The sequence below is a fragment of the Rattus norvegicus genome, chromosome 4 (genome assembly GCF_021556685.1).
Source record: "Rattus norvegicus strain SHRSP/BbbUtx chromosome 4, alternate assembly SHRSP_T2T, whole genome shotgun sequence".
NCBI classification, from domain to species: Eukaryota; Metazoa; Chordata; class Mammalia; order Rodentia; family Muridae; genus Rattus; species Rattus norvegicus.
Window position 1 is genome coordinate 166,065,591 of NC_141537.1, and position 24,240 is coordinate 166,089,830.

Consider the following 24,240-nt stretch of genomic DNA (forward strand, 5'->3'; position numbering starts at 1 on the left):
GATTTCACCTCACACCAGTGCGATTGGCTAAGATCAAAAACTCAGGTGACAGCAGATGCTGGCGAGGATGTGGAGAAAGAGGAACACTCCTCCATTGTTGGTGGGATTGCAGACTGGTAAAACCATTCTGGAAATCAGTCTGGAGGTTCCTCAGAAAATTGGACATTGAACTGCCTGAGGATCCAGCCATACCTCTCTTGGGCATATACCCAAAAGATGCCTCAACATATAAAAGAGACATGTGCTCCACTATGTTCATCGCAGCCTTATTTATAATAGCCAGAAAATGGAAAGAACCCAGATGCCCTTCAACAGAGGAATGGATACAGAAAATGTGGTACATCTACACAATGGAATATTACTCAGCTATCAAAAACAACGACTTTATGAAATTCGTAGGCAAATGGTTGGAACTGGAAAATATCATCCTGAGTGAGCTAACCCAATCACAGAAAGACATACATGGTATGCACTCATTGATAAGTGGCTATTAGCCCAAATGCTTGAATTACCCTAGATCCCTAGAACAAACGAAACTCAAGACGGATGATCAAAATGTGAATGCTTCACTCCTTCTTTAAATGAGGAAAAAGAATACCCTTGGCAGGGAAGGGAGAGGCAAAGATTAAAACAGAGACTTAAGGAACACCCATTTAGAGCCTGCCCCACATGTGGCCCATACATATACAGCCACCCAATTAGACAAGATGGATGAAGCAAAGAAGTGCAGACCGACAGGAGCCGAATGTAGATCGCTCCTGAGAGACACAGCCAGAATACAGCAAATACAGAGGCGAATGCCAGCAGCAAACCACTGAACTGAGAATAGGTCCCCTATTGAAGGAATCAGAGAAAGAACGGGAAGAGCTTGACGGGGCTCGAGACCCCAAAAGTACAACAATGCCAAGCAACCAGAGCTTCCAGGGACTAAGCCACTACCTAAAGACTATACATGGACTGACCCTGGACTCTGACCCCATAGGTAGCAATGAATATCCTAGTAAGAGCACCAGTGGAAGGGGAAGCCCTGGGTCCTGCTAAGACTGAACCCCCAGTGAACTAGTCTATGGGGGGAGGGCGGCAATGGGGGGAGGGTTGGGAGGGGAACACCCATAAGGAAGGGGAGGGGGGAGGGGGATGTTTGCCCGGAAACCAGGAAAGGGAATAACACTCGAAATGTATATAAGAAATACTCAAGTTAATAAAAAAAAAAAAGAAAATCAGAAATGAAAAGGGAGACCCATTTCTTGTCCCATTAAACAGGTATTCTATAGGCATTTGTATATTTACAGACATCTTTTAAGGTTAGTGTTTTTTTCTATGATTCATTGAAAATATTTTCCAGGACTCGGAGCTAGGACATTCAACTTCCTTCTATTCATATTATCCTCAAGTTAGTACTTTGTATGGTATTCCAGATTTCCTGGATGTTTTGTGTAAGGAAATGTTTAGAGTTAACTTTTTCTTTGGTTGATGTAACAACATCTTTTTTGTAGTTCTACACCACAAATTCCCTCATCCGTCTCCTGTACTCTGGGTGTGATGCTTGTATCTGTTCTTCCTGTTCTCTTCCCTAGATTTTTCAACTCCAGGATTCTCTACGTTTGTGTTTTATTTATTACATCTATTTCTATCTCTCTTTATTGCTTCTGATATACTGAGAGAAAATTCTACTGGTGTGGCAGGCCTCTGATAAGTATCCTTGTGTTGTACGATTCTGAATCTACAGGTCTTTGTGGATAACAATCTGCAGATCTGCTCAGCAGTGACAGATCTGATGAAAGCAGGCAGACTAGTGGGTGGAAAACATAGGTCTCCCTGGTATAGCAGGCTTCCCAGAGCAGCTCAGCTTGCTCCAGAAGTCCTAGCCAGAAGGGAATTAGGTGGATGAAAGAAAGTCTAGCTCTTAATTGTTCTTTCAATTAAGATGAGATATTCTACATATAAAGAAATATGCAAACTGTTTGTTATGGTTCTTTATTTAGTTCTGTGGGAGTTTATGCAAACAAATATGACAAATTCCTCCAGGCTTTGTGGCATGCAGCAGAGGATCTTTCTTGTCTCCAGATGGAAGGAAGATGTCCTCTGCTCTGTCAAGTAAGATTCCAAAGAACATTCCCAAAATCTTCCAGATTGTCTCTCTGTTTGCCCTGCAGACTAAGATCAAAACAATTTTATAAAAGTTATGAATTACTACAGGAAACAAGTGAGTAACAGATTTCATCTTTTTACCTTTAACATTCACTGGATTGTCAGTCAGGGAATTTATCCAGTCTCTTCCCACAAATACAACTGAATAAATTATCACAGTTAATATTGTCTAGTCTTGTTTTAGATAAGAATACACATCCTCCATCCTTAATATTGTATTTCCTTGTGTTCAAGGCACTGGGGAACAAAAAATGGACCATTGTTTAATTTTGGACATTCTCTGAATTAAATCATGGTTTTACAAGTTCTATTTGCCAAATGAAACAGAATATAACACTATTAATCATAAGTTATTCACTAAAATGTCATCTTTTTGTAAGGTCATTAAAAAGACATGGTAACAACAAAATCCTTATCTCTTTTCACACCTGCAATTTGTGGTCAGCTGGGAAAACTGAGTGACAATATTTCTAAGATATTACTTTATGGCGAACCTGTTCTCTTTACTTATATCATGTGAATGAAAGTGCTAAGATAAAAGAAAAATCAGATGTGTGACACAGAAAATATTGTCTTATATGCTTGTGTTGTAAGGAGAAAGGGAGGATTTGAAATATAATCACAGATGAAGGTTGGGAACTAAAATTTTGGACTTTTCTTTCCATTTTCCTTCCCCACATACTAGCTAATGGGGCTTCACAGAAACATGATAATCTGCAAGAGAGTATATTACAGCATATGAATTATTTCCTTTTATAAAGAAGTTACATGTTGCAAAGCAGAAAAATATAAAATCAGACCACAGAATAAATTAGCATGTAGGATGAAATACAAGGAACATGTGTTCTGGGGACCCTGGTCTATATAGCATAAGCATAAGTCAAAAAGTAATTATTTAATAATTAATATCTTCTTGTATAAACCAGCATAAATAAGAGTTCTACTCAGGCAAAAAAGTACCTCAGCCAGTTTTTTGCTAATGACTGAAGAACACACTCAAAATGGAGATCCTCAATATTAGATTCATTGATGCCAAGTGGGACTCAATTCTAGTTCCAGGATTTGGGAATTGACACTCTTCCCCACGAAAGGAGTTTGAGGCTAGACTGAGTCAATGACAATCTGTCGAGAGAGAGAGAGAGAGAGAGAGAGAGAGAGAGAGAGAGAGAGAGAGAGAGAGAGGAAGAGAAAGGAATCCACTCTACACGGGAATGAGATTTCAAAGGCATCAGTCTTAGTGAAATATGTCACTGTCTTTGAACTCTGGGTTTAAGATGAGGAGAAATGGAATATTCATACTTAACATATTTACATATGAAAAAGGAACAAAGGTAAATTAAACCAAGTGTTTTCTGGATCATATACAGAACAGGCAAAAAACCTTAGGAATGGATATGCATATTATACATCCATAAGAAATTCTAGTAGGTACGGTCAAGAAATCATGTGTGAATGTGGAATAGAGGCAAATGGAAGAAAGAACCCGGAAGAGAGCAGTTCACAAAAGATAATTATTAAAATATAAATATAATATATGTTCACACGATGACTTGCACATTAATTGTCATGACAACTTTTAAAAATGACAAAAGATAATGTCAAAATTTGGAAAAAAGTATGTTCACATGTGAATTGAGAAATATTGTGAAATAACGGTCCAATATAAATGGGCTTTGTAAGTAGGACAATTAAACACTGATCTAATAAAAAGCTTGAGTTAGCCAAAACAATATAGTGACAATGGCAACTGTAAAAGAGTCAGAGAAATATGAAGCCCAACACAAATCTGTACATAGTACCTAACACTCTGTACTAGGCTACACTCATTTATAGTACAAGAAAGCACGTCTGCTTGTCTGAGGCCACGTGTGGGCAAGGTACAGAAAAGAACTTAAATCTTAACAAAGTTGCTCTGTTTTAGTTAGATGGTTTCTATTGCTTGATAAACCACCATGGTCAAAGCAACTTGGAGAGGACAGAATTTATTTTACTTAAACTTCCACATCAGCATCCATAATTGAAGGAAGTCAGGGCAAGAGTCATTCTTGGCAGGAGATGGAAAGCATCATCTGATTTGGATGTTAGGAAGAATTACAGCTTACTGTCTTGATTCCCAAAACTGGCTCAGTGTACTTTCTTAGCATACCCAACACCACTGTCCCAGGGGTGAAACCCAAAATAGTCTGGGATCTCCCTCATCAGGAACTAATTAAGAAAATTGTCAATAGGTTTGCTTACAGCTGTGTTATTGAGACGCTTTATCAATTAAGATTTCCTCCACTCAGATGACTGTCCCTTCTCTCGGTTGACACAAAAGTAGTTTGTACTATGGTGCTTGAAAAGATGTATGTATTTGTTAAAATCCATTTATCTCATAATGTACAGTGTTACATGTTATACTTGCAGACTCCGATTATAAGATTTGACTTTAAAAAATGTAAGTGTCAGGTGAGTAAATAAAACAAACAATGGACTGAATCATTTCAGAATTAAAGGACCGTACATGGATTGCACTGTATGATCCTAACATGAATAAATATCAACAGTGGCATGATCCAGAAAACTGACAATTGTAAATATGAGTTATGGATTAAAACATATTGCTAGATCCATAAGGAAGATTTTGAGCTTTACATTTTAAGGTGATGACACAAAAGAAATTGCTTGACACAAGAAAATATTTACTGACAACATAGTATTAACATATTATCATTATTATTAATATTAGGTGCCATGAGACAAAACTATCACTCTATAGCACAGAATGACCTCAACCATATGATGAAGCTGTCATATGCAGCTGGCCTTGATGAATATCATCATGTCTATGGGGTTTCAACTTATCATCAAATAATCAAAGAGAGATAGTGAGTGAATCAAGACATGTATAGATTATGGAAGATCATTTGCCTTCCTTAACTGGTTCAAGAATTATTAATAAACTCTAAAATAATTTTAAAACAAATTCTAGACTTTATTCTTCCTATGCGCAAAAAGTAACAAATACTAGTCAACCAAATAGAAACAAGTAATAAAGGAACAAAAATCCACAACTTTATCCTAGTTCTTTTTTCATATAATGTTGTCAAATAAACTGCACACCTACTTCCCACTCCTCCCAGGTATGTACCTATTCTTGTGACTATGCCCCCAAAAGAGAAGAAAGGTGCTGGAAAGGACAAACTCAAATAAACAAACAAAATGCAAACAACAATCTAAATAAGACCAATATGTTTTGTCCACATAGTCATTAGAGAATTGCCAAACCCTCTGTGGCCAGCCCATTATAGATAAATGAATTCTTCCCCACCTGCAGCCCTGTGAGAAGCGATCCTTTGTGGAGAGCTACACTAAAGAATTCATATCACATTTTTTAGGTTCTCTTGGTTGCTTTCTGTCTAGATTATTACTTTGGACAGGTGTTAGTGATTGCCAAGATACCTTCTATGTATCTCTCTCTGAATTCTGGTATTGCAGTCATTTATACAATGTCAAAAATGGTTCCTTTGCCATTTATCAATAGCAAAATGTTGATAGGTACTTTCACATGATTTCTGGACATATTACAGACTAAGATCATCCAAACGTTCTCTCAAATCAACACAATTTATTGATATCACTGGGCCCTTCAGTGTCAATTCAGGCCAAGACATTAACACAACTCCAGATTACTATATGACCAGGAATATCCACATGATATATGGCCTTTCAAATGACTTGAAGCAGCAAATCAGGGATACCAGAGTGGCCTCAAGAAGCAGCATGGATCATGAATATCTTTCCAGGAGGTCCAATATAGAACTAAAGAGGCCATTTAAGGAGGTCCAGTACAGGCATTAAATAATAAAATGCCCTACAGACTTTACAGCCATATCTTATTAAGGCACATTCCCAATTGAGATCCCCTTTTCTCTGGTGACTTCTGTTGAGTTGATATAAAATTAATTTGCAGAACGATGATTGAAAAGATGTACATATTTGTTAAAACTCGATATCCCAGGACTTACTGTTGTGGTAAAAATTAAAAAGGAACATTTTCTATCAGTCCCCATAAGCTGGATCTGGTGGCTCTGGTTGCTACCCTGCCATGCCCACTCCCAGCTGTCTCCCTTTTAGTCACCCTCTCCACGAGGTCTAATAGGTGGTACTTACCACACCACACGCACACACACACACACACACACACACACACACACACACACACACACACACACCTCATTCTGTGGGCCCCTGCATGTTCTCACACTCTGTGAGAAACAGAACCTGGTCCACACACTTCAAGTGCCTCTCAGTCATTTCTTTCACACACTGTCCTCTTTAGCCCAGTAAGAAGGAAGTCCCAGCTACTTGTAATTTAGCAATTAGATTTTCATGTTAAATTATCAATCCACAATTCTTGCACACAATTATTTCACTGCCAATTGATAATGATATAAACGGCTTACCTAAACAAGATAAAATCGATCTAGTTCACCTAAATCTGAACCAACCTCCTCCATAAACTCCATCTTGATTGCCCTCCTTGCTCCTCTCTCCTGCATTACAAAAACTTTGTCCCCACCCCACTCTCTACTGTCCAATCAGTTACCTCCTTTACATCAACCTGGAACTTACAGTGGGTACATTTACATGCAAACTCCAAGTTCCAGTATTGAATTTTTAAATGGAATTTTCAAACAGTGAGCCAAGCTGTCTCAGAATTAAAGGATGTTACATGTGGAAGTACTGCATGATCTTGAATATGAAGAATTATCGACAGTGACATTATTCAGGAAACTCACAGTTATGAATATGGGCTATAGATTAAAACATATTTCTAGGTCTATATTGAATTTATGAGGTTCTGAGTGAATCTATAAAAGAAATTGCTTCTCTCTTGAAAGTATTGATAGAGAGCTAAGTAATATAATTATCATTATTACTAGGCTTTATTAAAAAGTAGTCTCACTGTGTAGCATACAGTGACTTCAAACACACTGTGAAGAATAAGCTCCCCCTTAACTCAGGAAAGTATAAGATTGTAAGTGTTGAGTTATCACATGCAGCTGGATGCAGTGAATATTACTATATCTGTGAGATATCAACTTTAATCAAATGGATCCAAGAGAGATAGAGTGAATGAGGACATAGGTAGATTGTGGAAGTTTGTATGATTTTATTGAACTAGTCAGGCAAATGCTCTTCAATTCTAAACATGTAGTTTACAGAGAATAAATACACTCTAAAAGTATCAATTCTTCTATGTACAAAAAGTAACAGATAGTAATCAACCGACAAACAAATAGAAACACACAACTACATCCCAGTTCTTAATTGTGCTGCCAGAGCACTAGAATATTGAAATCCTGGTGATGATGCAGTGTGTGCTATTTATCAGTATTGTGTATTTGCTTCTGTGTTATTTGGGAAGGACAGAGTAATTCCTCAGGGCTTGGGCAAAAGACATCCATTCTATAAACATAGGTGCCCTGAGTACCACGCAGAAAAAAAAAGGCGTTTGCAGTGTTAAGACAGATATTCAAAGAGCATTTCTTTCCTTCCCAGCTCATTACCTTATTTCCGCAGTGGCCTGAGTCCTGTGGTTAAATCATTCAGTCACTAAGTAATCACAAATCATCACAGGAAACCAACAAGGATGACAAAATATTCTACTATTATATTTCCTTCACTCATTACACTGAATCACAAAGTGTATCTACCTTGTTTTTTACAAACACAGGAGCAGAATTTACCACAGTCATCATTGTATCTATCTGTGAAACCGAAAAATGTACGGTCTCCGTCTTACATAGTGATATTGTTACTGTGAAATCACTATAAAACATATAGTGAGCAGTTATTTAAGTTTGAAGGTTATATATATTTATGTGAAGGTATTTAAAACAATGTTTTTTTAAAAAATACTGATTATGGACTTAATTATAAGTATATAAGTAAATAAATTTACTTTTCTCTAAATGCATAAAAAAGGTGATACAGTTAGCTCAGACTGAAAAGGACATGATGGTATGTACTCACCAATAAGTGGATATTAGCCAAAAATGTATAGAATATCCAGGAAACAATCCAAAGAACTCAAGAAGGTTAACAAGCCTAAAGGACCAAATGAGGATATCTCAATCACACTTGGGATGAAAAAAAAATAATCACTATGGGGAAGGGTGCTGGGTTGGAAGGGCCAGGAAGGGGAAAGGTGTAACAAGATCAGGTATTGTGTGTGTAGGGGAATGGACTGAAGCCTTGAGGGCCAGCAGGAATAATGGAAATAGGCTACCTTCGGAGATAGATGTTGAAGGGAGAGGACCCTCTAGAATATACCAGAGACTTGGGAGGTGAGAGACATTCATGACTAGATGAAATGCCCTACAGTGGGGAGAGGTACAGCCAACCTCCAGCAGAAAGACAGGGCATCAAGTGAGGGATGGTGTTGCTATTACACAGTCAAAATTTCTGGCCATGTATTGTCTGAAAGAACTACTGGAACAAAAAGGGAGAAGACCTTGAGAAAAAGAAGGTTCAATGACAGTCCAAAATTGAGATCCAGCTCAGGGGAAGGCCCCAAGGCCCGACAGTGTTACTCTGTCTGCTTACAAACAGAGGCCTATAATGACTGCCCAGGGAAAGGCCCAATAAGCAGCTGAAAGAGACAGATGTCTATATTTGCATCCAATCAATGGACAGAAGTTGATGACCCCTGTGGTTTAATTATGGAAAAGCTGAAAGAAGCTGAGAAGGAGGGCAAATCCATAGGAAGACTAGCAGTCTTAACTAACTTGGACTCCAGTAATCTCTTATACACTGAGCCACAAACCAGGCAGAATACAACTGCTGATATGAGGACCCCAACACATATACAGCAGAGTACTGCCAAGTCTGGTCTCAATAAGAGAAGATGCACCTAACCCTTGAAAGACTTGGAAGTCCAGGGAGTAGGGAGGTTTGGTGGGGTATGTGATGGGGGGGGAAACATCTTCTTGGAGACTAGGGTGGGGAGATGGTGTCAGGGTAGACAGGGATGGAAGATAAATTCTGGACTATAAAAAATGATGAAAGAATTAAAAAAGAAAATGATGGTCTTTTGAACAAAACTGAGATCCTAATACAGTCTGCACTGTTAACTTTTCATTAGCCAGTTAACATAGATTTCCATATTTCTAAGGGATAATTTTATATTAAAGTTGATTTCTTCTGATACTCTTTACAAAAGCAACAGATGAATAGAAGGAATATGTTACTTGGCAAACAGGACAAAGTCTTATATACCTCTTTTATAGGAGGAAAGAGTTTTGGAATAGAGTCACAGAAGAGGTTTTGTGACCACTATTGTGGTTTATGTCCTCTTTCCTCTCTCTCTCTCTCTCTCTCTCTCTCTCTCTCTCTCTCTCTCTCTCTCTCTCTCTCTCTCTCAGAACTCATGGGACTTTGATGAAACATGGTGATTGACTATCCTTTCTGCATGCAATACAACTGTAACCTCTGCAGGATGGTGTATTAAGTGCTATGAATGTGTTCTTCAGAAAACATACTTTAAAATGTTGACAAAAATATGTAATAACTGGGAAAGCTGAAGCAGGTCTGTGACATCAGCACTGGGAGGCTGAATTAGGAGGATCATAACCAGGTTAGACTAGGCTATAGAGTCAGGTCCTAATTAAAATTTAACTAATAATTAATACCTCAATCAATGCACTCTGAACAATTAGTAAGCAGACTCCTAAACAGCCTTAGGCTTCAGCAGAGCTGACACTTCAGAGGATCAGCAAAGCCTGACATGACTGTCATTTAAATACTAAATACTGAATCTGTGAAGACCAGGAGTTCAAGGCATATTTGGTCAAGACGGTGAGTTTGAACCAGGCTAGCCTAATGAGAATGTTATGTCAAAGAATACCATACAGAGAATGATATCCAAAAAGCAAAGGGATAAAACTTTAAAAATGATCACCTTTCTTTAACCCTGGATGTAAACCGTGAAGAAACAGTATTTAGATTTACTTTAGGAACACAGTGTGAAGATAAATGAAGCCAAGGTGGCATGAATAACAGGGAGCAGAGGTAAGATACAGTAGTAATAAGTATATGTGTTAGTTAGCCAGCCATAAGATTTCATTTGGGTACAATCAATAAAGAATATGTATTGAACATGACAAAAGAAGAAAAGGCTCCAACAGTTACTAACTATTCACAGATAGAAATAAAGTACATATGCTGTATCATGAACTCTTTTGGTTACTTTCATAGTAACCTAGGCCTGTACAGAAACACAAGTTAGGAGCACATTTCTCACTGAGTTGATTAGAAGATGGCATTTAACAGATGAGCCAGCTTCTGTACCTACTCACTTTAGAGAATGGTCGTGGTGGCCACAGGAAACCTCTGACCACTGGACTCCCTTACTCAAACCTCAGGTCTGGCCCTAGTAACAACACTGTCATCAGGCAATAGTTCTGTAGCATAGACAAGGTCCACAAAGTTCTCTTAACTTGGATACAGGCATCTTCTCTTCTTCTTCTTATTCCATTTGTTACTACTTGTTCATCTCTGACTGTGAATGCTTCTACAGGCTGTAAACAAATTTATTAACTCTGTAGTCAGTCTCAGAGGCAAATACAAGTAATCCAGGTGCTTGGGAGAAAGAGCTATGACTATTAAGGCTAGTTTGTTTGAAATGATAATGTATGTAAAAAACATTAATAACAAACTAATAATCTCTGTGATTAAACCTTATTAATAAATCTTAGAAGGCTGTATGTCCTCTGTCTACCTCAGTGATAGCCTGCTTAACAGTGTCCTACAAGGAACAAGAGGAAGAATTTTTCTGGATGGTTTGGAACCTAGCCGTCCACACTGAAAACACCACACTTACATTAAAATTGAACCAGAAAATGAAAGGCCATGTTTCAAGGCACTGAAAGAAATATTCCTGATAAAGCTATAACTGTGAGTAAGATGCCTCAGATGCTTTCTGTAACAGGTTAAGAAGAAACTCGGTGAATGCCACAAAGAAAATGGCATCATGAACAAAAGGCAACAGGAATAATTAATTAAATACACAAAGTACAGACAATAGGATTACTATCTAGCACATGTAAAATCAGTATGTTGGGCATCATTTGAATTATAAGGTAGACATGTCTAACTATAGTCCCAATGCCAGAGAAATGGAGGCATGACAATCAGGTGTTGAAGGACAGCCTGGGTTTGATGAATCTCTAACTCAAAATAACATGAAATAATAAAAAGTAAAGTTATTTTTAAACTACATAAAAAGCGACTTAAACTACAATTACCTAGAAAAGTCATGAAAGGAAAAACAGAATTATGAGGTGATTTCTTAAAATTCATATTTCTAAAAAAAGTCAACAATAAGCAAAAAATACTAAAATATGGTAGGAAGGCACAAGGGCTAATCTGAAGATTCAAGGACAAGGGATGATGAAACAAAAGACAGGAGAGAAAAATAAAGATGGGTCAACCAAAACCAAGGATGTATAGAAGGTCACATCAAACCCAGGAGTTAGTAAGTTTATAGTTGACCAAAACAAAATACTCTCCAGGTTTTCTTGGTGGTTTGGAGTTTTTGTTGTGTTTGGTTTGCTTTTGCTTTGTTTATATATGTGGTGTGTTTCAGTGTTTATTTGGGGACAATTTTTTTCTTATTGGGTTTTTGTTTGCTTGCTTGCTTGATTTTATGTTGCCCTTTGGGTTTTTGTTGTTGTTTTGGAGAAACAAGTAGCATGAAGATGAATGGGTGGGAATTTGGGAAGGAATAAGGAGTATTTAGTGGAGACAGAACCTGATCAAAATATATTCTATGAAAACATCTAATTGAAAAATAGAAATTTTCAAGAATCTGAAAGAATCAAATGCAGATACTTATACCAAAACTATAGACAGAAGGCAGAGGCCCCTGTAGTTGAATTAGGGAAAACTGTGAGAAGCTGAGGAAGGTTACCCCATAGAAAGACCAGAAGTCTCATCTAACTTGGACCCCTGGGTTCTCTGACATTGAGCCACCAACTAGGCAATATACATCAGCTTTCATGAGGTCCCTTACACACATACAGCAGAAGACTGCCTGATCTGACCTCAGTGAGAGAAGATGCACTTAACCCTGGAGAGTCATGAGGCCCTAGGCAGTGGAGAGGACTGGTGGGGAGGTGGTGGGGGAGGTGGGGACATCCTACTGAAGACTGAGCAAGGAGGTTTAGAATGAAGAACAGAAGGTGGACCAAGAGGGGGCTAAAGATTGGACTGTAAAAAAACATTTAAAGAATAAAAATAAATTAATTGATTGAAATTTAATGTTAATGAAGAGTTATAATTTAGAAGATATGTATTTTTATAAGAAAACCAAAGTGCAAGGCATAGGATTACTCCAGAGGAATTACTGGTCAGGGAGACAAAACCTGTCTCCCACATAGAACAGCTATTGCTACTGTCCTTAGTAATCCATTATGAGTATAAAGTAAGGCCCTATTGCTGAGGACTTTCCCATCAAGACAGAGACATTAACATCAAACAAATATGGAAATATCTTTTTCTGTGCTAGCTTTCTAAGGGTTAGCAGGTGCTTTGCAGGTTACAGGGGAGAAAATTTATGAATAATCCTGTCCTGCACTAGACACTCTATCCTGCAATGCTGACTGATACAAAGCACACAGATATGCCTCACATTACAATTGTAATAGAGATACCTTCTTAGTGGAACTGTGGCCTTTACCCCAAGAAAAACATGCTTGATATGGAAATCAAAATCCAGAATTGGGGAGGTCTCTAGCCCTAGGTGAGAACTTGCTACTATCATTCTGCTAATTGTTCAGGAATTAAATAGTATTCTTATCATTTATAGTAATGACCTAAACCTGAGTTTCTCTCAACCTCCATCAGAGAAGCTTCTTTTACAGTGGGTAGAAGTCCGTGCAGAGAGGCAGAGATTGGTCAAATGCTTAGGAGAAGCATTTTGTGCTCAGCCATAAAGGAGACATCTACATCAACTTCCTCCCCTCGATACCACCACCTAGACTTGGGGAACAGCATGGAAGAGGACAGAACAAGAATGTAAGAATCAGAGATGGGAAAGAGCTCTCTAATATGCAGGCTATGGACAAGACGTATGGCAAAGACTGGCAAAACTTTTTATATCTTAGGGAATCACTTTTTTTGGGTTACAGGTGCTGGAAAGGAGTTATTCATTCTTTTTTTGATAGTGTGGACACTGATGTGTTTCTTTATGCAAGTTTGTGGCCTATAACCATGCACCATGATTACGAAGATATGCGTTAGCAGGGCACATGGTAGAGCTGGTGCAGAAGAAGCTTTTTGTGTGGAGTGGGGATGACATGATCATAATTTATTTTATATAATGAGATAAATGAAATTTATCAAGAAAATGAATATTATTAATAAAGATAGTAAGTGGAGAATTTTCTACTAGATTATAAATAAATATAAAACTTGGAGTCTACACAACACATTGAAATAGAAAGTAGGCATATATATGTATGTATTCATAAACATGTTCTTATATTTTTAAGTAACCAATAATTATGTAAGCTAATAATAACAAAAAAAGTCACAGGAATATCTGAGAGACTCATTGTATCTGTCATGATTATTCAGTCACTCCACACTCTCTCAAGATTTTGACTTTCTAGTGCCCTTCACAACTTAGAACAAACAGTCATGAGGTGTATTCATATTAAGTCACTTTTGGTCAGTTTCTCAAACATACATCTTCCCTCTGAAACAAGTACACAGACATGGCCTTATGTAACTTCTCCTTATGCGTGCAGTGCATAGAAAATGAGGAAAGTCATGTAAAATGAGAGAAAAGGCTTTGCACACAATTCTCCCAATCCCCACACCAGTGTTACAGTCTGAAGGGTTCAGAAACTCACAGTTTAGATGGGTTGTTGTCAATCCATGTCCAATCACTTTTTTTATTATCATAAGACAATCCAATCCAGTAACTGTCTGGAGTAACAAGGAGATGAAGGAACATCTGTAAAGGAAATAACACACCTTATGATGAAATTTCTTTCTGTTGAATGAGAGAACATTCAGCAAAAGTACCCAGCATGCCTGTGTCATTCTCTGCTTTCATATCTCAACTCTCAATCTCACCATGTAAACTTTCTAAATAAATTCCTACTAGTATCACATTTAAATCAAAACTATGTCAGTTCAATGAGTTATTGATAATAAAAACTTCAGGTGTCCTGAGATATTGGGTTCATGACACAATTTGTGACAGTGCTTGTTAGACCGAGGCTTACTATGTACAAAGCCAGTCCTTGAATTAACAATCTTCTTGCTTAAGACCCATAAAAGCAAACAGATCATTAAACAGTTTCTGATACTCTATGAAATTGTTCAAATGTGCACTTCACACTGGAATACTTCATAAGCATATAGGAAGTGCTTGTATGGGAAGTACTGCCCTATTTTCAAAGAAAATTTATAAAGGCAAAAATTGTTCTATGAAATTCTGTGCATGAAGCTCCATACTCCAGAGAGGAACTTTCCCTAGGTAAAATCCAGAAGTGCCAGAACTGAGAAGTAGATGGGGAGATATTTGCTAGTATTTGGTGTATCTTACATGAGATACCTGAGTGGTATGATGTCTAATAGAGTAATTATATTTTAAAATATGAGTGGGTTTAAATTTAATAATATTGGTGGTGGCGGTGGTGGTGGTGGGAGTGTGTGTCTATGCGTGTGTGTGTGTGTGTGTGTGTGTGTGTGTGTGTGTGTGTGTGTGCTTACATGCTTTTGCTTGTAAGGATTTACTTATGTTTTGTGTTTGCCTGGATGTAGTTATCTAGTTACCCCTTTATGTTGGATTTTTCCTTCAAGTATTTTGTGTAAGTCTGGAATTATGAATAGATATTGCTTGAAATTGGATTTGTTTTGTGATATCTTCTTATCTCCATCTAAAGTGATTGAAAGTTTTACTGGGTATAGTAGTCTATGTTGTCATCTCTGGTTTGTCAGAGGTTACAAGATTTCTGCCCAGGCCTTTTTAGCTTTTGAGTCTCTGCTACGAATTTGGGTGTAATTTTGATAGTTCTCCCTTTATATGTTACCTGCCATTTTTCTTGCTTCTTTGAATATTTTTTCTATGCTCTGTAGATTTTGTCTTTTGATTATTATGTGGTGGGAGGATTTCCTTTTCTGGCCCAATTCAATTAGTTTTCTAAAAGCTTTTTCTAAATGCTTATAGTCTCATCTTTCTTTAACTTGCTAAAGATTTTTTCTATCATTGTGCTGAAAATAATTTTGGGCTTAGAGCTGGGACTTGTCAAATTCTTCTATTCCTATTATTCTTAGGTTAGGCCTTTTTATGGTATATCAGATATCCTGGGTGATTTGCATCAGAATTTGTTTTAATTTAGCATTTTGTTTAACTGATGTATCAATTTCTTCTTTTGTACCTTCTAAGCTTCAGCTATACAGAAAATTCCCAGCATAGGATTGTCAAATGGCTGAGAAGCACATAAATAAACTTCAAAGACCTTAGCCATCCAAGAAATGAAAATCAGAAGAAATCTGAGATGCCATCTTATAAATATCAGTATTAATAGGATAAAAAAACTAAATTGATGGCACATGATAGAAAGGATGTGGAGAAAGGGGAAGGCATCTCCAATTCTAATAGGAGTGCAAACTTTTACAAGCAATTTGGAAATCAATTTGGTGGTTTCTCATAAAACTGGTAATAGTTCTACCTCAAGACCCAGCTTATCCTTGACCTATGCCCAACATAAACAGGAAATGCCAGAATTTTTTAAATTTGTTTTTTTTAATTGTCATTTCTAAAGATAGATTTTTTTTCACAGAACATACGAATACTACATGGTAATGATTAAGGAGATTTTCCACGAAAAACGCAATGGGACTAACTGTTCAAACCATTTAATTCTACATTTCTCATATTATCTCATTATGCATCAAGGCCCAGCATTCAACCATTTTCCCTGTTGTCATCTGATTACTCATTTCAGGGAGCCACACTCCTAATTCCAAAGAGCAAACTCTAGGCAGAAGGGATTTAATAAACAACGGGCTGCCACAGGATATGTTTTACCAAAGGATCAAACTTCATCTGGGAAAGATATGGTTTCTGAAGTATTCTCTTATAGATTCCTGAGAAAGGGAGGAGAGAGAAAGACAGAAGTGTCTCTATAAAAACAAGTCTCCCTTTAGAAGTACTATGGTCTACAGTTTTGTTCCCATTACAGGAAAACCATATACAAATAGTAAAAACACAGAACAAAACAAAACAAAAAACCTGGATTCAGTATCTCACCAGTTCATCCTCATCATCTATCGTCAGAAGGGGCAAACTGAAATTCTGACAGGTCTGGGTACATCCACTCCATGTTTTTCTGTCCATGATGAAATAATAACATTTTATACCATAACAGAACCAGTGCATTTCAACACCTCTACCTACAACAGAGATGGTAAATGGTTAAACTTATTATTCTCTGGTATTCTGTTATCAGAACATTGTATTTATTCAACCTGTGTAAAAAAAGGTAAACTTTCACATGGCTCAAAAATTGAGATTGTATGATGACCAGAGACCCCTGCACATCCAGGATCTATTGTTAATAACATAGAGCTATAGAAACATTTCTCGTGTCAATCATAGATGAATCACTAGACAAAATGTAGCAAAAATACACAAAAGAATACTATTTATTCTTTAAAGTGAAATGAATCAGCCTGTCATGATGACTTATGCCTGTAATCAGAGCACTCCAAAGAGAGAAACAGGAGGAACACTGCCAGTTTGATGCCAGCCTAGACTAAGTGTTGACATCCATACCAGCCTTGGCTATTCAGTAAGTTCCAAGTCATCTTAGGCTACAGAATGGCATCTTGTTTCAAACCAAACACAAAAACAGGATGCTGACCTATGTGATGAGCATCATTGACTTTAAGGATGGTGTGAAAAGTGAAACACTTCAGGCCTAAGACAACATTGTATGAATGCTTTCAGATTAGATTTCTAAAACAGCCCAGTTCTCTGAAGCAGACACTTGTGAGATACTAGGGGCAGAAGGGAAGGCAATGAGCACTTTCTGCTCAAAGGGGGTTAAACTGATGACTGAAATCTAGTTCTTCAGTAAACCATTGTGCCCAAACTAGTCCCCACACATTGATCTGAGTGAAATGCTATTATATTAAGAAAATTAAGAGACATATGAAGGAGATTTTGCTACTCATGCTGTTCTCATTGTTATGTCAAGGCCTTCATTGGTGTGCCCATAAGCCCAAATGTTTCAAGATGAATGCATTATGATGTGTGCAGTTTGTATAGGAGGATCACCCAATATGAATTTTTTGACTAGTGAGGTGCTGAGAATGTCTATGCTCTGTTAAAGTTTATCTTCCATCTTCATTTTTCTGTGACATGATATCATTGTGCAGGTCAGACTGGCCTAGAATTTACTGGAATGTCTACATTGTCCTTACAATTATAATCCTCCTTTCTCAGTCTCAAAACTATAGGGACTAATACATCAGTATGCTACCATTTACAGATAATGAAGTTATTTTAAAATAATGACCCAAAACCTATTTCATAGGTCTGAAATACTTCAATTACATATTTTGGATCATTTTTCCCCTGACACATATTTTATACTGTAGCAGATTTAAAAAAAATCAGTCCTCGCATAAAGAGAATCATCACAACCTACTATTGGTCAACTCTCTCAAAACAACTCAGATGGAAAACACACACACCCGCACACACACACACACACACACACACACACACACACACACACACAGTTATTTTTATAACTGCATTCATGTAAATGCTCTAAGTACATTTTAGCATAAATATTTTATATTATGCTCTTATTAAAAAGTTTCATGTTCTGTCAGGAATGAAGTCAGAGACTCAGATTTTCCCATAGACCAAAACAATCAAAATTCTCAGATATACTAATGTCTAATTCCATCCCCTAGGATCAGTAGGAGTGCCAAACAGACACTCCCCTCTAGAAACTATAATATTCTCCTAATCCAAACAGGGTTTTCTGGGTTTCCAGGCCCTAATAAGGAACCCCAAAGCAATTAACCCAGAGACCACCAGCATTTTAAGTTGCTTGTTGTACTTCAAATCTTCCAAATAAGAAATAATAGGGTAATGCAGTTCTGCACACTTGTGGTCCTTCCATGCTCAGTACCTGAGTGCTGTGAAGAATCTAAAACAGTCTTGGTTTTGTTGTAACATCTGTTCTTTTCTCTGTTGAGGAAGTCCAGAAAATGATTAACAGCACTATACTCTGTAGACATATCTCTCAGCATTTCTTCCTTTAAGTTGATGTCATTTTGCATGGTGCTGTAGTTATGGTGGAGGTTGGATAGTGTTTCCTGAAGTTCATGTTTTTCTTGACTGTACTGAAAAACTAAAATTAGTAACATATAAAACATCAAAAATGGTCATAAGGGTTACATATTAAAATTTAAGATTAGAAGAAAAGATTCATGTTTACAGCTAAAACATATCATTAATTTTGTTGGTACTTTTCCATTTGTAAATTGGCACTTCAATTAACTCACTATAGAAATATATACATCAAGTCTTCCTTAGAGGACAGTTAAATATAAAATAAATACGGCTGTATAAAAATTATTTTGGAAGTAATGTCCAATTACTTCATTTTTAAAGCACAAATTTACAAATAAATACGTTAACACACCATAAAATTTTGACATAAACATCGTTAGGAAATGATGAAATTCTTATTGGAGCTTATGGAAATCTACATATCCACACGTATAACAATATTAAAACACATCCTGAAAGTGATTTCCTTTTAATTGTGAAGGAATCCCATAAAGTTTAACTTTTAATTTAGCTGTGCAGATGAAGTCTGTTTACTTAAGCATGATCTCAATATATGTTGAAGAGAAAGGAAAAGAAGGTCCTTGTTATTCTTTACAAAGCTGTTTCTCACAAAATGTTTATGTAAGATTCTCAGTACTTGAGATCCATGTAGTAAGATCCAAGTAGTAAGATCCAAGTAGTATTATCACCAAGTATTGAGAAGGAACATGGCCAAAATTGAGACAAAAGGGGGAGTTTGCAACAGCCCCAGAGTTCATAGCTTAGGTATGTAAGGGGAAAGGAGACTGCAGCGTTTCAGGATAAAAAATATGAATGTACAGAGATTCTGGCTCATCCCCTCATTATAGGTAGAAAAATGGAAAGTGTGTAACTGCATAGCAGTTCATGACTAAAACTATGCTTTATGCAGAAGATCAAAAGAGATGTATCTGAAATACTCACTGTTTATCACCATCACTGCAACCGATACTAGCCGAAAGAAACACAGGATTCCAAGAGCTGTCACAGTGATCTGCCAGCAGACTGAACAATCATAAAAAAGGAAAATCCCCATGAAAAGAATACATCTCATACAAATTACAGTCTGTGTAGCATGGAAACCCAGAAATTTTTTTACACAAGTCTATGATATGAACTGACTGAACATGTGCTCTCAAAGCTCTAGATGTCTATCTAAAATGTACCTGCTCTAGGAATACTACAGGGGTAAAGTCTCATAAAATTTTGAAGAAGGCCATGGCCTTGAATTGTGAATCCTCTGACTCAGCCTAGAAGGAGGTAGATGACAGGCATGTCCCTTCACACAGTTCCATAGGAACTGTAGTGCATTCTACAGAAGACACTGGAGGCACAGTTATAATCCATGTACAAGATATCAAGTTGGAGCATGCAACCAACAAGCCAGAGAGCATAAATGAAGATGAAGAGGAAGGGAAGAGGTATGAATGCTGTTGAGAACTGATAGAGAACCTGAGTTGCTCTGGATTTGATCTGTATACAATCCCATGCATGAAAGGGAATATATGTCAACAATCTCTATTGCCCTGTAAGTTCAAAATTCCTCAATATAATATTAAACATTTTGGTATATCTAAGGTAATTGAAATCTGAAACTCATGCCTCTGATTACCACTGTATCAGAAAAAAAGAAAAGAAAAGAAAAAGAACAAATCTCGGATTGGAGCACCTCAAGTGGAGTGTTTACAGAGTAAATACAAAGAGAATAAAAAGTAAGATTTCCTTGGCTTCATTAATAAACAAAATTATTCTTTGGTAATTTTGGGAGCTAACATTGGGGTTTACTCATCCCCACACACACTAATCCTCTCATTTGCTCTCCCTTCATCTGTACATTTATTCTCAGGAGGACACTAATTCTTCTGATGGACATCTGTTGTTGCCTAGCTGCATTAGAAGTTTGGGTATTTATGGCAAATAAAACACATTTTTCAAGAGTGAAATATTTCACTCCTAACAAATGAAAGCAAAAGCTTCATTTCCTTAGGAGTTCATTTCTCTAGAACACTTCATATTATTTTAGGCACTAGCTTTTCTGTTAGTTTTAAAGGTTTAGCCTGCTATACTTATCTGCTGAGTGGCTCTTCCAGAGCATGAAAAATACAGAGGTGGATGCTCACAACTATTGAACTGAGAACAAGATCCCCATTGGAGGAGTTAGAGAAAGGACTAAAGGAATTGAAGAGGTTTGGAACTACATAAGAACAAAAATACCAACCAACCAGAGTTCCCAGGAACTAAACCACCATTCAAAAACTACAAATGGACAGACCCATGGCTCCAGCTGCATAAGTGACTGAAGATGGCTTTGTTGGATGCCAAGGCGACGAGAAGCCCTTGGGCATGAAAAGGCTGGACCAAACCCACAGTGTAGGGGAATGTCAGGGCAGGGAGGGGGAAGGGGTGGTTTTATGGGTGAACGAACATCTCATGGAATAAGGGGGATGGGACAAGGAAAGGAGTTTATGGCCAGGAAACCGGGAAAGGAGGTGAGATAATGAAATATAAATAAATGAAAAAATCCAATAAACAAATGTAAAAAAAATTTTTTTTCACTAAACTAAATAACAAAAAAACCTCACTTCTTCATTCCCAAGAATTTCTTTTACAAAGTTCCAGTGTTCAAATCAGCCCATCTGATTTATTCCCTTACCAACAAATATCTAAGCAGTAGAAATAGTGTTATATTTTTCTTTTTGTTTTATTTTTCCTTAAACTTGTTTGCCTTATTTTTTAAACGTAGCTTTCAACAATTTTTGTACATGATTACCCTCCAACTAATACTCTCTGCTTCCCACTCACTAGTGTGCATAACCAAGCCCAGATGTAATAGAACATTATACTTTTCAATAAAAGCCAGTAGGATAGATTTAAATTCCTAAAACTTTAAAATACATTTTTTTAAATGATAAAATCACTTACCTCTGTTTCCAGCTTTTCTAGGCCTCTGAGTCTCCTCAGTCCTCTCCTGGTTCTGCAGCACTGAAGATTTATGAAATCTTGCAGTTGAGAAAGTGAACCTCTGCTCATTCATCTTGGGATTATTTGGAGTATCTTCTGTGTTAAAATATGCCCTTGAGTGATTTTTAAAAACAGAAAAAGGTAAATGTTTGCCTTTAGGAAAGTACCTGGATCTGATGGTACAGAGGGTTGGGAAAGGGTGAGGCCTGACTAATTCACTTAGTGATCCAAACACCCTGATATGGACTAACCCTGAATTCAATTACAGGTGAGAAAACTTTGCAGATTTGTGTTAAAGTTGCTTACTTTTCTCATGCTAACATCAAGTTCTAGGAAATATGATAAGAATTAAAAATGTAATACTAAATTAGTATAATATTGACATGGCCTGTTTGTTCAAGATTTCTGCACCCAAAAATTTTAGGTAAAATCAGTACCACTGAAAATCATTGAAAAAATTTTAAACAATCTATGCAAATAGCAAAGAGTCAAAGTTTAAGTAATAAATAAAAATGTTGTTTTAAAGTTATTATTACACATTTTGATAAACACAAGAAAATTAAATTCTTTTTCTGTCTTTATTTATACATTATGCTCAGACCTTCACAGACATTACTACAGGTGATCCAATACACAAAATATCACTTGAGTTCCTGTGTTGAAGACCCAAACACCTAAGATGGCCAACTTCTCCATGCAAGCCACAGTCTATAGATCCCACTCATGCTGGTACCTGGTAAATGGATTTAAATAGAAAAGATCCTACTGAGTGGGATAATTCAGGCCCAGACAAACAACAATGAATATTCTCTCTCATCTGAGACTCCTGGCTCAAAGTCTTCAAAATAATTTGTAATATTTAATAACTGCCAAGAACCAGGAAAATAGAAAAGGCACATTGCCAAGTCGGGTGTGTGAACAGCAGAGAGAGGCCTGGAGGATGCAATATGAAGTTGTAATCATAAATTATTCCATGTACAGAGTCATGTCACATATAACATACTCATGCATGATGTTGCAAGAGTGGGCTAAATGAAAATACATTTTGTTACATTTTAGAATATGTGAGGTAATGCTCACAAAGGAAACAATCTGATAATAGATATCAATGCATTAGTAAACAGTAAGCCTTTGTAACTGGCCTTACCCTCACATTAATAACTGAGATGAGAGCCAGCAGAAAATAAAGACAAGCTGCACATGCATTCTCTCCTAGTTTTTTAATTTATGAAATTTTCTGGAGTAATTCATCGTTTTCCTTATTTCTTGACAAAAACAGAACCCTTCAATTACAGAATTCTTTTTCACAATTGTTATTTATTATTATTGTTCTTGTGATGGGGGCCTCAAGCCAAGGTACATGTGTCCAGAAGACAATTTTACCAAGCTGGTTCTGACACTCCAACTTCCTTTGAGTTAGTTCCAGATATCAAGCTCAAGTATTCTGTCAGGCTTCTGTAGCAAGTACACTTACACACATTTTACCTAGATCATATCATAACATCTTTCAGATGGTTTATATATAAACACCTTACACAGATAAAGAGTAATGAATTCCATAATTCCTCTACATTAATTTCTAAGCACACAAATCACAGCATACTGCAAAATAGAATCACAGGTGTGGAATAACAGTTTGCAAATTCTGCCACAGTTAACCTGATCTAACACAACAAATGAACTTCCCCAATCATACCTATTTCATGTCACACCATGTGAAATTCTCTAAATTATATTTGATCATTTGATTGAAAAACAATAAAAGCTGCAATTGTTACCTGTGTCTCTACACAGAAGTGATTCTGGTAGAAGGAATTGATCCCCCAATTGAGGGACAGCTGGTCTTCCCTGATTTGTCTCCTCTAAGAGACTCCAAAAATAAAGGTAAAACTAAATTTCTTCTGAATGATACTCAACCTCATGATTTTCTGCCCCTCCTCTTGAACAAAGCGAAAAGAGGAAATTGCTTTTGAAAGCTGCATATGAGAGCAAAGGAAAGTAGCAGCATATTATGCCAGATGCTGCAAAAGTAGTGCCCATAAATCATATTTAAAGTCTAATAAGATAAAAACTCCTGCAGATAGAGAAAACTAGTGTCTTTAGCAAAACTATTAGGAAAAAAGAGGGACTGAAACTCCTCTGCTTACACTTTTGTAATAGACTATTGGATATTTTCTCTTATGGTTACTATTTCTACACTTCTTGATTTTGAATTATGCTAATTGCAGCTAAGTGTGTATTAGAAATACCTCTAGAGAACTCACATTTCCACTTTTAAAGTCATCCTCTACCCACTGCTAGCTTCGTAATCACAGATAATATTTACTGTCAACATTGATGCCATTCCATATGGAGTGGTGAGCTGCTGATGTTTTTATAGTGCTGAGATATGAAATCTAAGACAATGAGCTTACTCAGCAAATACTCTGTCCCTGAGCTATAGACTCATGCCTTTGTTTGGTTTTCTTCTGGTGTTTAGTTTTGCTTTTTGCATGTTGGTTTGTTTGTTTGATTTCATTGTTGCTCTCTGCTCTCCCACTCACAGTTATCTGGGCTCACTCTTGTCTATATAAGTATTGCAGCTATACACAACTATAACAACTTACTACATGCTTCTGATAGTAAATTGTCTGGAAACTAATAAGCAATGCTTCATTATATATATCCATATATATATATATATATATATATATAGATCACAAGATGTTTAAACCTATATGTAATTATTAATCACTTCT

The 24,240-nt window shown here is 36.8% G+C and overlaps 1 protein-coding gene across 3 annotated transcripts; it reads right to left on the bottom strand.

The window, feature by feature from the left end:
- Nucleotides 1-1,961: 1,961 nt before the first annotated feature.
- Klra22 (killer cell lectin-like receptor subfamily A, member 22) lies at nt 1,962-23,486 on the bottom strand. 3 transcript variants are annotated; one of them, XM_087656028.1, is made up of 9 exons: nt 23,281-23,459; nt 21,464-21,615; nt 19,466-19,546; nt 18,360-18,581; nt 16,463-16,605; nt 14,052-14,155; nt 8,170-8,244; nt 2,233-2,388; nt 1,962-2,157 (listed from the first exon to the last, which is right to left on the bottom strand). In XM_087656028.1, exons 2-8 carry the CDS (start codon nt 21,573-21,575, stop codon nt 2,253-2,255), a joined length of 873 nt encoding a protein of 290 aa, XP_087512154.1. In that variant the 5' UTR covers nt 21,576-21,615; nt 23,281-23,459; the 3' UTR covers nt 1,962-2,157; nt 2,233-2,252. The 3 variants fall into 3 exon arrangements, with proteins under 3 accessions (XP_087512154.1, NP_775413.2, XP_087512155.1); NM_173291.2 differs by lacking the exon at nt 8,170-8,244 and having other exon boundaries at nt 23,281-23,389; XM_087656029.1 differs by lacking the exons at nt 2,233-2,388; nt 8,170-8,244 and having other exon boundaries at nt 23,281-23,486.
- Between the last annotated feature and the right edge of the window lie 754 nt (nt 23,487-24,240).

Coding starts and splice junctions, on each gene's coding strand:
- Klra22 (XM_087656028.1), bottom strand. CDS start 21,575: ATGAATGAGCAGAGGTTCACTTTCTCAACTGCAAGATTTCATAAATCT. Junction 18,582..19,465: donor TGCAGTGATGGTGATAAACA/GTGAGTATTTCA, acceptor TACTAATTTTAG/TTTTTCAGTACAGTCAAGAA. Junction 16,606..18,359: donor AGATTCTTCACAGCACTCAG/GTACTGAGCATG, acceptor TCTCTGTTGTAG/GTAGAGGTGTTGAAATGCAC.